Source organism: Fistularia commersonii, chromosome 24, assembly GCF_037954325.1.
Source record: "Fistularia commersonii isolate RoL2024-O1a breed Wild chromosome 24, RoL_Fcom_v1.0, whole genome shotgun sequence".
NCBI classification, from domain to species: domain Eukaryota; kingdom Metazoa; phylum Chordata; class Actinopteri; order Syngnathiformes; family Fistulariidae; genus Fistularia; species Fistularia commersonii.
The window spans coordinates 12,397,908-12,413,225 of NC_141307.1; the positions used below are offsets into that span (position 1 = coordinate 12,397,908).

The window sequence follows — 15,318 nt, forward strand, 5'->3', positions numbered from 1 at the left end:
CACATTTACAAAGATTTACAGCACTGCATTGTGGGTGATGGGAGTGCCCGTTGGGATATGCTGTTGCCAAGCAACAAGAGGAAGAGATAAAGCTAGTCGTTAGTTTCTAAAATGAGACTTGGGCAGAAAGCGGGTATTGGAAGAGGGGGGGGGGGTATTATTCAAGCTCACAAATGAAAATACTACATGTTACAAAGGTACAGTAATGAGTGTAAATTTTGGCAGCAATCATTTATTGGTCCTTTGCACATCTTCAAGGCATCGGTTGCGATGTGAGGCGGACACATGGGAGAGTACTGCGTTTATTAAACCGTCTAAAGCGACGGCGGTGTAAATGTACGTTGCCGTTCACCCTTTTGTCATGCGGTCCACTCGGCTCATAGATATCGCTGTGGGAGACGCATCATCCAAAACACTAGAGAATTCACAAGAGGAGGCGGGTGTCTCCGCGCCGCCGCTGCTGTCATGGTGATGTGGGGAGATTAAGATCGGAGGATGTCCCGTCAGTCGGAACCTCAGGTTTCCACCGGGCGGGGAAAGACGGGATTGTACTTCCGGTCGCTACGCTATCGTCCCCCACCCTTTGCTCGTGATGTTGTCCTACTGAGAAGCTTGGTCTCTTTTCCCTCTCTCCTGATTTTCGCCGAACGCCGACAGAGCCAGAACATTAAAAACCGGGTCCTTTGATGGTTCCCGCCTCCTGTAGTCTCGGGGAGGTGTACGCCGACGCAGCCAGACACATCGCCGCTTCGCAGAACCCCGGGAGTCCCTGCGGTCCGGCTCTACCGGGACGACCCGCCTCTCCGGCCGCCCCTTGCGGCCCTCTCTCGCCGGGCCTGCCGTTTCTCGCCACGCCGTCAACGCCAGGAGGTCCTGGGCAGATAAAGCGGGTTCATGCTAAGTGACAACATCGACCGATTTAGAAAGCACAAACGTTGGAGGGTCCGGCAGTCACCGGATGATTTGTTAACCGGCAAAATCCCGGAGGTCCGATGACATCTCACCGTGACCGCGGCTGTTTTGCACTTTGTCTCAGATTATGCAATCGTTTATATAATTTCAGGATTAAATGTGATTTGGGAGATTAGAAAGGTCCTGTGGTGACGTTTTACCGGTCGCCCAAAACACGCCCAAAAATCTGCGATCGATTTTTTTCAAATTTCCGAATCATTAGGAGCTCCTGTATCAACCGAAGCGCACGTTGAAACGGAAAGATAATTTAAATAACAAATTGCTGAGTGCGTCTTCAAACCTAATCACAAACATATCGGTTATGTCTGTCGGAGACAGGTTTCCCCACAGCTCCAATTTGTTTGTTTGAATCCTCCCACATTGGAGGATGTCGGGGAAACGACTGAAGCCGATGATGCTTCCAGCATGCATCTGAACAGGCCCTCCTGCGCCAGAGTTGTAATACCAACTGCCTTCACGCGCACGCTAATTCCTCTTAACTATTAATCTGAGCCACGCACTGAAAGGGACGTGAATTCAAGGTGGCCGATATCGCGCAGGCTTTGGAAATTCTGTGAGGCTTCCTCTCTTGCCTTGTATTCCCGGGGGCCCCGGAGGTCCTTGGTGGGGTTTACCAGGATCTCCTCTTTCTCCCTTCGCCCCTCTCTTTCCTGGAGATTCAAAATGAAGATCGCTATCAACGTACCGCACAACGACAGCCGGCTATTCGAACACGTCGAAGCTACGCTGAGCGTCTCTACCTTTGAGCCCCGTGTTTCCGATCTGGCCGGGAGCTCCGATCATGCCCGGGATGCCACGAGGGCCGGTTAAGCCGTGAGGCCCCTGGGGGCCCGGCGCTCCGGGGGGCCCGGGAGGACCCGGCGGTCCCATGACACCCGCTCCCCCCAGCACAGCCCTCTTAGCGCTCACCGCAACGGCGGCGAGCCTCTCTGCAAAATAAGACGCAAGCATTTTCATCTCAGCATGCAGAAAGACGGGGAATAGATTACCTTTGATGATGGAAAAGTGATTGCTCAGGAGATTATAGCAGTTTCCGGAAATGACTTTATCTAATCGGCGCTTCGGACATCAAAGTTCTAGCATTTATGTCGAGATGCTCACCCTGCAACATTTTCAACACCACTTCGATGATGTGTTGGTCAGATGCGTCGCGCCCCTGCGGAGAGACGGAGGAGATATATCGTACCTCGCGAAACCTCGACGATTTACTTCTCAAGTCGACTTCTGCGGAAGTTATGGCAAGTTCTCCGGTCCGGACTTACGGGAGAGCCCTGAATACCCAGCATGCCCGGTACTCCTCGTTCTCCATTGAGTCCCCTGGGACCAGGCAGCCCCGGGGGTCCCTGGTCACCGGGTTTCCCGGGGTCTCCGGTCGGGCCGTTGTGTCCGGATTCACCCCTGACTCCTTGCTGTTGGAAGAGAAACATCCAAGCGGAGACGATTTAGTTCCACAAGAGAGAGATTAGCGCCGTCAGCTAAAGATGATGATACAAGAATGTGCCAAACAGGGAAGAAGTAAACACATTATCATCAAATAGGCGGCAGATATTTCATACTCACCTGTCCTTTGGGCCCAGGCTCTCCAGACAAACCCTGTCCCAACAAAGAGACAGTCATTGTTGTATTTCTAGCATCCATCATCATTTCTTTTTTTTTCCCCCACCGACGCGGTGAGTTTGCCATAATTCAATAATGAAAGTCATAGATGAACGTGGAGGGAAAAAAAAAGCTGCTTATTGTGATAATGTGCATCATTGCCTCTGAGTCGTGTAAATAGCTCCTTTTCCATCTGGAACTTCACGGGGATCTATATGCAAATTCAAAACACATACTTGGTCTATTTCGGTTTCTCTGTTTTTATATCTTTTCTTGTTTGATGCCTTAAGAACTGAATGTTTGAATTTTCTCATAAAAAGCTTTCCAATCTGGGCGTTTTGTTGATTCCTCGCCCTTTTTTCTGTTCTGCAGAACAAGAGGCTTCTGTTCTGCAGCTTTGGGTTTTGCCACAATCCTTTTTCTTTTATTTACCTTTTCACCTTTCTCACCGGCTAATCCCTCAACACCGGGGTCACCCTAAAAGCAGCGGAAAATACAATGAGAAAACATTCCCATGCAGATGGAGAGAAAAGAGACGACAAAAGAAAGTTATCAGCCGCAGCGAAACATGGACTGAAAAAACGGAGGTGAAACAATCGAGGCGAACTTGCAACTCACGATGTCTCCCTTGTGTCCGACCTTTCCTTGGAAACCCTGGAAAGAAAGACGGTATTCGTTTCAAAAACAACCTTGTTAAGTTATTTCGAGTCGAGGAATAAATATTGACTCGAGCCACCGATGCTAAATATCAAATAAGAAAATACAACCGTCTCGAAATGTTGATCTTGAACACAAGGGAAAGGATTTCAGTGAGTTACTATTGATTTTACTCATGGAGAAACACTGCCCCCCCATGGGCAATTTCGTGACGCTCGCAAAACAATATTAAATCTCTTATTTGATCCTCAAGTTTTTTTCTTTCACACACACACACACACCTTGTCACCCTTGGTTCCACTGAGGCCCTGAGCGCCAGGAACACCCGTGGGTCCTCTCTCTCCTTTGTTTCCCTGCCAAAGAAACACCAAATCTGGATCGATGTGTCCGTCTAAGTACGTTGAGGAAACGACGACGTTTTCTAAAGGTGGCTTACGGGCATCCCGACTATTCCTTGCGGCCCCACCGGTCCGCGTTGACCTCGGTCCCCCTGTGAAGGTAAGCTGTGATTGAGTCCGGTTTGCGCCCGCACTCGCTCGTCGATGTAAACGTTCGTAACGCCTACCTTGGGTCCCGGAACTCCTTCCATTCCGGCCTCACCGGGAAGTCCAGGCTCGCCCTGTCGATACATGGTCAGTTGAGTCACGTTACCGGTTTACCTTTGTATGTGTACAACCGCAGTTGATGAAAACAAGTATGGATTATATTCTTTAATATCGTAGGTCGTACCAGAGGTCCGGGGGCGCCGGGCATGCCGGCATGACCCCTCGGTCCAGGTTCGCCCTAAAAGAAGACGAAGATGAATAAAGGTCAGTAAATGTCGATTTAACATGAAGTCGCAGGGCTCGAGAAGAAGGCCTACCTTAGCTCCGGCTCCACCTTTTGCCCCCGGACTACCGGGTAATCCCTGCAAAGAGAATCGAAATTAGAATCACATCGCCGTCGTAGATGCAGATGTCGCGGTGATCTAGCTCGCGGCCGAGAAAGTTTATCACGTCGGGAAAAGTCCAAGCTAAATGTACCCTTTCGCTAAATGAGTGGACGGCATTTGTTTGGACGTTTAGGTAAACTCTGCTCGAAACGTGTCGGGTTTAATGTGCATCTTCGTTCGCCGGTGTTGACGGGCGGTAGTAATTCCCGGCAATATCGTAATCTGGCTGAGTTACGGCCACGGCCGTATACCTTGCGGCAGGTTTCCTCGCAATCATTTTGTGAGTCCGTGTGCCGAGGTATTTATATTGCAATATATCACAGCGGAGCGTAAAGCAGGCTAAGTTATGGTGTTTGACCACACAGCAAAGTGTGGATCTCATGCTTCATTACCTCTTCGTCAGAACGACGCACACACAAAAAAACAGTATCGCCGCCGGTCTGATAGTGATAAATCACTTGCGGTGGGAGGGAGAATGCTATTTCAAGGTGGTTTAAATTCGAAAACAGATCAGGTCACGGGGTCACCGTGAACCTGGAGGAGTGCCCGGAAAGCAAAACCCGCCAAAATTAACAGGGCGCCTTCGGCCTGTTTATCCTGCCCGCACTCTTCTTTCATTTACCTTCCGTGACACGTCGCGCCACACCACATTAACGGTTCACTCACCGCTGCTCCCTGAGGACCCGGCGGACCGGGCATCCCGGCCTGGCCGGGGCCGCCCTGCAGACAGAGGAAACAGTACAAGCATAAATTACCATCTTTTATATCCCCAGATCGAAGCGCTCCATCAAAATCACCCGCGTCTCTTTACCTTGATCCCGGGGATGCCGGGTGTGCCATCTTTTCCATCAATACCAGGCAGACCCTGAAAAAAAAAAAAGAAAAAAAACGGCAGATAAGTCGGCAGACTTTGTTTGTCACTCTGTTGGAGTACGCTCGACATTGAATGGCGCACAAACAGAAAGGCTCTGGCTCACATTTTCCCCTTTTTTGCCAACCGCACCCTGTGGGCCCTGTATGCCGTGGCTGCCCTGTAGAAGATAAGTCAATCAGAAAGGTGTTTGCATCGCACATCGGGATCGTTGCTTTTGTTGTCGAGTTCGAGAGGCGCTTTACATGTGAAACATGCTTATCCAATAATTTAGATAGGAGTAGGAAGCCGGCATACTTTGTCTCCTTTATCTCCCGCCTCTCCAGGGGGTCCCTGAGGTCCCTCCTCACCCTGAAATTAGTAAAAATTAAGGACGAGACATCAGTGCGTGACGAGTGCGTCTGGATATTTTGTAACTGTACCCGGGTATGTTCTTACAGGGGGTCCGGGAAGTCCTACCGGCCCACCGATGCCCTTGTAGCCACGAGGCCCCTTGAGAGAGGAAAAGCGGCATTAATCGCCTCAAAGTAAGTGTACAAAGTCCTTATATGCCGCTATCCGTTTTAAAATGGAGTAATTACCGTTTAACTCGCGTGACAAGCGGGAGCCTCGCCGCACCGCTTCTCGGGCTTTGGCACAGAGCCGGGGTGCTAACTTTGCTAGCGCGGCTAATGTTAACAGTAAGACGGATCGCTACGGCGGATCATTAACTACAGATGGAGGCACCGTGGACCCAGACAACCCCAACTCATTAGAGGACGGGAGAGATTTGTGTTAGCATCATTTCCATATGTCCTCATTGCTGGAAATGGATGATGTTTGCGCGGAAGGAGCAGTTCTGACTGCGCCGGCTCGGACTTATCAAAGGAACCTTTTCAGAAAAAGAGGGCAAAACAAGGCGTGCATAAATATCAGAAAGGAACGGGCGCTCACCGCTTCCCCCTTCGGACCCATCATTCCAGGATAACCCCTCAGACCCATCGGACCCTTTGGAGAACAAATACAGAAACCAAGTCAACGGCGAGGGTCCGTAAACCTCGGCAGGCACGGGATAATGTCAGGGCGATTCAACAGGAAGCTAACGAAGCAAGATTTCAGATTTGGCAGGGTCTCGACATACAGAAGGTCCCGGGATGCCCTGCTCCCCGGAGATGCCCACTTCCCCCTTCAGGCCCTAGTGTGGGGAGAAAAAAAAGGCAAAAATTGGGGTCAGCGATGACATTTCAGGTATATCTGATTAGCATTTTAAACCTGCAGAGATCACGTTCTAGGTGGAGAATCTTGACAACAGTGCTGAGACGTTCGCATCAATTAGAGGAAGTATGACACTAAAAAAGATGCCGGACAAACGTTGAGTGAAAAGCCCGAATTCCAGTTGTCACCTCAAACCCAAATCCTGTAGGCCGGTAGTCTCAAAGGGTTTTCTACATGCGACGCATCGTGGCAGAAAGAAACCTTTGGGCTCTTAGGTGATGAATTATAAATGGAGTTTGAATCTATATCAAAGGGGGAAGCTTACTAGGGATCCGATTGTCAGCGGAGACTTTGAGGTCAACCATGGACATCACTGCCTCACCACCATAAAGCACTCGGTTGTGTTGTGAAAAACAAACGAAACAATCGAAAGCGCATCGGTGGTCGGCCCTGAACAATAACCGACCCGCACACTCCCGTAGAAGTTCGTCAATCGCATCCTCAATCGATCTGGACTGAAATCGTGTCTCGGATTTTCGTGGATTCTCAGTTATTCTTACCATTTTTTTTTTCTTTTTGGTTTTATTTACAATTTCTCAAGCGCGAGACAACGACGAGCGTATCCGATACCGTAAACCCGAAGTCGTCGCACCTTAGCACATCCTTGAGTTAAGGGCTGTTTCGTATCTGATTTGGAGAAATCCTAACTTTGTGCATTCAGTGTTCTAAGCACCTAAGTGCTGCCAGAAGCCCCCCTGTGTGGGAAGATCAGAAAATTAATTCCTAGGATTTGGCAAGCCACTCTCTAGGAACCCACTGCGTGCTCATTAGTTCTGCTTAACACGGCGAGGTAAGGAGTCTGCGTGAACCGGGCCGCTCTTATCCTCCCCCTGCATGTACCTGATGCTTCTCCACCCCTTTCGTTTGGTTCACCGCGAGCTGACGCCGGGGCCGAGGCCAGGCCGGATTAATTGCAGCCAGATTAGTTCTAGTCACGAGTCTCGGGGGAACCGAGGGGAGGTTTCGTCGGCAAGCGTCTCCGCCACTTCGGGTGTGCAAGATATGTTTTTTTTGGTCTCCTGAAAGACCAGACTCACCAGCTGTCCGATGCTGCCGGGGTCTCCGAGAATACCGGAACGTCCTTTGTGTCCCTACAGGGGGGAAAACCGGTGAGTGATCTGATCTTGTCGTTTGAGGAAATGGAGAGGACTTGAAATAGTAAAGCAAGACGGTCACCTTGACCCCTTGCAGTCCTTGGGGGCCCTTAGGACCTGCCGGGCAGTTGAGCGGACACTGTTGAAGAAAACAAGCAAACATTTTAAAATCGCTTCAAATCGGACATGTATAAAAGCGGACGCTGGCGGATCCAACCTGAAAGTCCGCACTGCCCTCCTCTCCGCCGATGAACTTCCCTGGCGGACCCTGAAATGGCGCAGAGAAGTAGCTCGTCACAGAAACCCTCCCGGTCACAGCGGCATTTGCTGAGCGTCCCGACGCTCTTTGTATCTCCCGCCTCAGTTTATATAGACCGAGTTATAAGGTAAGCGTCTCAACAGACGCCGATGTTGTCCTGACACATTTAGATGAGAATCCCCGCGATTTAATGGGGGTTTATTTACTCAGGGCCGCACTAAAGTTAAACAAATTCACCCCCTCGAGCCCGGAGCATCACTCTCAATGAAGATGCAGGCTTTCTCGGCATCACCCACCGACGCACCCGGGAGGCTTCGCACACCAGCGGAAAACACACTTAAAAATCTGACGCTCTTAAGGCGGCACTTTAGAGCCGCGGGCCGTTCGGGATGCGAGACGCAACGAGGTCCGGCGGCGCTCGATTATGAAACGAAAGAGTTCGTCAGCTCACCGGTGTCGTGATTCTGTTCAAAAGGAGCAGATAAAATGTAAACAATTGCCTTTGTGATTCACCCGGTGATTCCGTGGTAACAAGCTAACAAAAACATTCGTGTACAAAACATGCTCGACTAAGCCCTTTGAGCTTTTCACAGCTGATGTCGCCAATCTCATTTCTCAGCTGGAAATGATTCACTTGTCCCGTAATGACATTTATTCACGGGGCGCTTTTTCCCGACGAACGGCAGCTACCCGATACGGGATACACTACGTCAGGTGCAATACATCATCCACACGTTATTAGATTAAGCCGTGCGATTGATTGTTGATTCTACTAAGAGCGCGCAAATGAATTTAGCAGGATATGTAACGGCTCTAAATTTTCATTTGAATTCCTCTGCTATGGATACGGAAGGAAAATATATATTCAGACACCAACGATGAGACGCCGCATTTGCTGCGACCCAATCGTTTCTTAGCCTTGCTCATCAACATTGGCGACGAGCATCGGGTTGTACAGACGTCTCGAAGTAACGCGGCACCTCTCGTTTCTTTTGCCGCCCCTTCGAAGTCACTCTTCATCGTGCCGATCTCGGTATCGGCATGTTTTCAAGACACGACGGGGTCGGATGATATCGACGATAATTAATGGCCCTGCGATCGACTGGCGAACCCCGCCTAGCGATAGCCGGGTAGGCTGCGGCACAAGCGATGTAGAACGGAAATTTTGGGGAATTTCGTACCATTTTACATCAGTTAAAGAACTCTAAGATTATCATGGCTTCATCAGTTAATTCTTACTGGTTTGCCGGGAGGCCCGGGCAGTCCTGGAGGCCCAGGTGGTCCCATGACACCCTGGAAAAAGGAAAAGCCAATTAAAGAACAAGTGGGATTCTGGCAGTTCCTAGTGGATTAACCTGTTGTGGGATAAAAGGTTTCCTACCTGTGTTCCTGTTTGGCCAATTTCCCCGGGAAGACCGATTGGTCCTGGAGCCCCCTTGACATAGAGAGTGCGGGTGTGTTAGCGTGTGAGCAAGACGATCGCGGCCACGCAGTCGCGTTCACACTCGGAAGCGAATCCATTAAGCGATAAAAGGTTTCATTTTGTGACACCACGCCAGCTACTTACTGCCAGTCCGGGAAGGCCGGGTCCCTGTGTGCACGGAAGGGACAAGGGGTTAAATGACTGGATAACAAGTGGAGCCGATCCATCAAAGTATCAATTGACATTCACAAAAGCCAACTAATAACGGCAGCGGTAATACGGCGGCGCGTGTATTCAGTGTCAGCATGAAGGGTAAACGGTTCCTTTGTGGAGTGAGTATACACATGCGATTATGCAATTTGTTCACGTTTGTGGTCCCTTTCGCACGGAATACATGATAAATAGTTGAATTAAGTGTGCGCATCTTCTTAACAATAGCCACCGGGAGCAGCCTTCCATATTGGTAGCGTGAGGAGGCTCTGCGCCCGCAGGCTTCGGACAAATGTCCGTTCCTAACGGTGATTCATGCTGCCTTGTCAGAGGGCGGTAAGAGAATATGAAGATGGGAACGGTGCCTTTCAGATGGAGCCTGACCCCCACCCTGTGGAGCCGGAGTGTATTACAGCCGGGGGTCGTTCGAAAATCAACATTGGACTCGTGAACGGATATGCGTCGCGGAGTTCGCGTCGACGTCGGCTGTTGCAGAAGTTAATAAAGTCGTCTCGATACTCGACGTTAAATGAACATGTGAAATTATTCGGAGATGTTGGTGCAGACGTTCGTTCAGGAAACTACTATTCCAAATGATCGTAACTGTCTCGCAAGCCAAAATAGCCGTGTTGCATCTACAAACCCCTCAAGTCACGCTGAAATATTCCAAATGTAGTTTGACTCGTATCAGCGACGCGTTAGCGAAATGACCCACGGTGAATAATACTTACGGGGGCACCGGGCTCACCGCTTAGTCCGGACTGACCCTGCAGAAGAGCAAAACAAAGAAACGCATAAATTAACGATTGAAAAAGATACAAACATGTCAATTCTACTTACCGGTTACCCTGCAAAGTCAGATATCACACACACTTCCTACGATCAAGCGATCAAATAAGAGCATCGATTGTGAGCGACTTCCCCTTCCTCCATCTCTGTTACAACTGTGGCGGCGCTTGCCTTTGGGCCGGGGCTCCCGACGGGACCTCGATCGCCCTTCGCTCCGATCAAACCCTGGACAGAGAGGGAACAGGAACGGGTTAGCAGGTGTTTGGGTCGTCGTGCCAACGGAGATGAAAAGGAGATGTCAGATATCATCGCTTCCCACGAGCTACACGTGATGAGGAGTCGGAGCTAAGCATGCTTATGATTCAACTTGACAATGTTCCTTCTGGTAATTAGGAAATAAACTTGAGATTGGGATTCCAGGACGGATTAATGGCTTAAGCACTTTGTGTGTGTGTGTGTGTGTGTGTGTGTGTGTGTGCGCGCGCGTTATTCACTTAGAATGTGACCACAACAACAAGGCCATTTCTCTGTACTCTGGACTTCTTTCAGCAGAATTCTGTGCAGAAAAGCTGCGCCACTTTCCTTTTTTTTAATGCTAAAATAACTTTTTAACTCATCAAGTCGCACCTGATGCCTCCTGACTTGCTTTACCGAGTAAATGTCATTCTGGCTCTCGCTGACCTCATGACACTTTTCACTCCATGACCGACTAGAAGACAAACCACACGTTCAACAAAGTAGTGAACTCTTAGTGACCGGTTGACCTTGAGGTAACTAAAGCTACTTACCAAGAGAGGAAGAAGTGGATGCAGCATTCTAACATTTTTCTTTTCCCCGTAACGCACGGACCAGCAGGGTGTCTGGTCTGGTCAACCGTTCAAATTAAAATGTGCGTTTGACGGTTTCTGATTCTGATAATTGTCCCTGCAGTGTGTTGATGTACAGAAGAAAAGTTCATTGTCTGATGTTTTGCAAGTGATGTTACTCTACTTGTGAAACTTTCAAGGTTCTGCAATTGTATTTTTTTATTTTCACTTGCCAATATTTGCATCAGTTTTCATAGGTATCTGGCCACTTTGTATGCCTTGAAGGGGACTCGTGTTTTTGTTTATTTTTTCCACAACATAAAAACCCTCAGTCCAAATCATGAATAGCAAACGATGTGACGAACTTTAGAAAAACGACAAAAGACGAAGCCGCGGTGTTTTATTTGAGATAATGAGAACATTTCCTGTTTCTTTTTGTTTGTCACGCTAGAAAAGCATATTTTCAGACACCTTTCTGTCAATTTGACATTTCATCGCAAGCCGAGGTGACACGTTACACGGTTTCCACGGCAACAACCGTCCGCTTTGTTCCCGTGAACCAGTTTGTGTGGTTTTATCGCAGACGACCGGCCGTTCCAGCGGTCGGATGCCTCGCATACTCAAACAAACTGACTTTACAGCCTGAATCCGTGGCACAGTTTCATTTCATCGCTGAATTTTTAGGATAATGTTATTAACTATTCAAATGTTCGGATCAGAATGTTGAGGTAATGCGACATTTTCCATCGTATCAAAGCGACGCCACCGAATCTCCCGTTGAGTTTGGATTCTGTCGCCCCGTTGCATTTTTCTTCATCATAACTTATTTCCACTCTTATTTTACTTACATCGATGCCATTCTCTCCAGGTGTTCCATCAGGACCCGGCTCTCCAGGCTCTCCCTTTAGTCCCTACAACAAAACATACAGTCGTATCAACAAAATTAATTGCATGTTACTCAAATATATGTTAAGTTTGACAAGGTTCTGTTTTTTTTTTTTTTTTTTAAGACGGACTGCAACTGGCAATACTTACTGGAGGACCAGGAGGGCCGGGAGGTCCTTTATCACCCTGAGGTAGGAAAGAGACGTTATATGTGTCATTTGATGCTGTCGCAGCTCCATGTTAACAAATAGATGATCACATTTGCTTCATCAGTCATTTTATTCGGCATGCCTTCAGGGAAATGAATATCGTCATGTAGATTTAACCGATTCTTAACGATTGGTTACGTGCGAGTACGAACATTTTGTTTGACAGAGTTCACCGCTCTAACAGTCAATTGGAGTTGTCGTTCAAGCCGAACCGATGCTCAGGAAATTATTTAGTTATCCTGTTGGCGTCGGCTTGTGGGACTTTTACGATGAGCGAAGTGCAAACGTCCGATCACAATTGAATTTCTGTCGCGCTCTGAGATACGCATTTTCCGATCGGCCCATTTGGACCGTTACAAATGTCTCTTTAAGGCTTTAAAATATCTCAAATGTATCACATTACTGTAAGATAAAGAAAGACCTATTCCTCAGGTAGAGCTGAGGGTCTCCTTTCATAAACCCTCTCTCTGCAGGGAACAGAGCTCTTTTGTGCGGGTGTATTTTCATTAACAGCGCCTTCTGCTGGTAGACTTCCAGCACCGCAGCGCAACGCCAACTTGTCATTTCTTCGCACAAAGATGGTCTTTGTGACGACCCTTCAGGATACTCACGTCGATGCCGTCCGACCCGGGGGTGCCAGAGGGGCCCGGTGGGCCAGGCTGGCCCTGCGGTCCCGGTGGACCCCTCTGAAATGGAGGTAAAGCAAAATATTTAGCTTACCAGGTCAATCCCCGTAGTTTTATGAAGCTCACTAAATGGCCAATAACGTCCTCGGGTTTATTGAACACATCAGGTTAAAATAGCTTAAGTGAGTGTGTTTTGATACAACAATGTGCGGTCAGTCTATAACCGAATGTCATGAGAATTTATTTTAAATCCACGAAACAGGTGTTGAAATCCATTTTTTTTCCAACGCAACCAAGTGTTGTGGGAAAAGATTGATCGATTCTCCGGCGGCTTCTATCTCGTATGTCCGAGTAAAGTGCGGGAGAATTGGAGCTACGAGTTTTAAGTAACGGAACAATGTGAAGTCAAATTGACACAAGAGGTGGGAGGAGGGTCATGAGACCGGCGGTGTTTACCACCCTTCCCCCTCGGCTCCCCCTTTCTCATTCTACATTTTTTTATTCAGTAGATCAAACAGGGGCGGATTGTAAAAGTAATTTCTTAATCCGGTGTTTGTGTGCGGGAGAGAGAAGAAAAAACAGAGAATAATCCAACAAGTTGGTGCCAGTTTGAATAGGGGGTTTTCACACTCTGAGTAAAGTCTGTCTGTGGCTCAAACTCCATCGTTTGGGGATCCGATTTTTACCCGTGAGAAAAAAAGAGGAGGAACAACATTTTATACTTCCAAACGCTTGTTTGGGGAAAAAAAAACAAAAAAAACTTTATCCTGGTGTAACAGAAATCCTGTTCAAAAGCATCCCTTTGCAAATAAAAAAAAACAAAAACAAAAAAAACAATCCCCATGCAATCAAAAAATGTTAATCCGAAGATAAGAATCCAGCATCTTTTTCTGGCCGCAGCAGAACCTCCATCCCTCGCATGTCTTTCTGTGACCAGACATTCGGGCGATCCGTGCACATCGCAAAAATGTACAAAACATTTTAAACTTTAAATCCTCCCGGCCGCAGCTCATAATATCACCACGGGGTTCAGATTCGAACACCCGCGGGCCGTTATTTCTTTCTATTTCTTATTTCTCAATACCCGCGGGCCAAACACGTAAAGCTCCCCTCGGAGGCCGGTCGATCCACTTACCACTTGGGCCAGAACCAGGCATGAGGTCTGGAGAAGAACCCAGGTCTTCAGCAAGGCAGAGAGAGTCGCCATGGTCCCTCTACCTTCTCTGCCTCCTCTCGGTTCACCGAATCCTCTCTCCCAGCTCCTCTTTCCGCTCCCTTATTCCTTTCCAGGCCGGCACAGCGAGAAACTGGTGGGGAAAAACTGTCTGAGAGAAGGGGGTTGTTGGGGGGGGTTCGTGCACAGTCATGAAAAAAAAGAAAAAAATCCAGAGCAGAGAGTTGAGTGCAAAAGGGATGAATGGACTTAGAGGTAGCTGGGAGGGTGCAGGATCCAGAGGGGTGTTAATCCTGGTTCCTTAAAGCTCCAGAGGAGACAAAAATAATAAAAATAAAAACACAAACAACGAGTGGTTAATTGTTCCGGTGAAGACGACCCGTCCTGACGTGGACAGGACTCAGACTCAGCAGACTGTTGAGCCGCATTTTGTAATAAACGTCCAAAATGTAATCATTTTTTCATTTAATTTTGTAATAAAGCCGCATTTTGGAATAAACTGCCCCGACGCATTTTGCAATACATTTTGCCGCATTATGTAATAAGTTATTACATATTGAGAAGATTATTACAAAATGCACTTGCAACTTTTTTATTCTCCAGGAAATGTAATAACATAGTGCATTATGTAATAACAATTCTAAAACATAGTTTATTCGTTTGTTAATTGTATTCTATTTTACTTTAAAATATTTGTAAAAGCCAGGCTTATTATTAGTATCACTGTATTAGCCTGGTAGCAGTACTTAGCAATTACTATCAGTGCACTATTCAAAGGTTGCATCAACAGAGAATATTCTATAAATTCCATGTTATTACATTTCCTAGAGAATAAAAAAGTTGCAAGTGCATTTTGTAATAATCTTCTCAAAATGTAATAACTTATTACATAATGTGGCAAAATTTATTTCAAAATGCGTTGGGCCAGTTTATCACAAAATGAGCCAGTTTGTTAAAAAATGCGGCTTTACTACAAAATGAAATGAAAAAGTTATGACATTTTGGACGTTTATTACAAAATGCACCGTTATTATAGAATGCAGCTCAACAAGACTCAGCAGACTGATTACTTATATACAATAACTTGAATAGTAAACAGTAATATATATATATATATATATATATATATATATATATATATATATATATTTTTTTTTTTTTTTTGCATGGACGCTAAAACGTTCACAGAACGGGACCAAACATGAAAAGTAAATGTGCAGCCAACGGTTCAGACAAAACAAAACTGCATTCTACTCTTCCAAAATGATTTATACGTAAACCACGCAGTTAGTTTGCTCACAAATTGTTTATCTGACTCGATACCTGACAAAACAAGGTTCTGATTTATCCTCCGAGGGCCTTTATCTTTGATAATATACTGACATCTGCTGGTCATCTCCATAGGAGCAGGTTTGTGTTTGCAGTAATTGGAAGTGGCTCTCAGGTCCAGGGTAAACAGGTGAAACGGGCATCTGGAAATTGACTTGACAGCGACTCCTGCAGTAAAGAAATCACATTTCACCCAAAAACTAAATAAACCACTGCTGTGACCACTAGATGGA

General features: G+C 47.2%; 1 protein-coding gene across 1 annotated transcript; it reads right to left on the reverse strand.

Moving 5' to 3' along the window:
- Positions 1–216: 216 nt before the first annotated feature.
- Positions 217–13,901, reverse strand: col9a2 (procollagen, type IX, alpha 2). Its single transcript, XM_086171219.1, has 32 exons — positions 13,718–13,901; positions 12,568–12,642; positions 11,898–11,933; positions 11,711–11,773; positions 10,228–10,281; positions 9,999–10,034; positions 9,202–9,225; positions 9,016–9,069; positions 8,874–8,927; positions 7,593–7,643; positions 7,458–7,514; positions 7,319–7,372; positions 6,148–6,201; positions 5,961–6,014; positions 5,466–5,519; positions 5,325–5,378; positions 5,134–5,187; positions 4,968–5,021; positions 4,823–4,876; positions 4,088–4,132; positions 3,955–4,008; positions 3,791–3,844; positions 3,662–3,715; positions 3,507–3,578; positions 3,187–3,222; positions 3,001–3,045; positions 2,533–2,565; positions 2,235–2,381; positions 2,074–2,128; positions 1,713–1,901; positions 1,545–1,622; positions 217–873 (listed from the first exon to the last, which is right to left on the reverse strand). The coding sequence occupies exons 1-32, from the start codon at positions 13,787–13,789 to the stop codon at positions 668–670; spliced, it is 2,076 nt and encodes a 691-aa protein (XP_086027345.1). The 5' UTR covers positions 13,790–13,901; the 3' UTR covers positions 217–667.
- Between the last annotated feature and the right edge of the window lie 1,417 nt (positions 13,902–15,318).

Bases quoted from the DNA above. Each gene is read 5' to 3' on its own strand.
- col9a2 (XM_086171219.1), bottom strand. From the start codon at position 13,789: ATGGCGACTCTCTCTGCCTTGCTGAAGACCTGGGTTCTTCTCCAGACC. The intron at 11,934-12,567 runs GTGAGTATCCTG...TTCCTACCTCAG, and splicing joins CCGGGTCGGACGGCATCGAC to GGTGATAAAGGACCTCCCGG. The intron at 874-1,544 runs GCAAGAGAGGAA...TTATCTGCCCAG, and splicing joins GGGGCCCCCGGGAATACAAG to GACCTCCTGGCGTTGACGGC.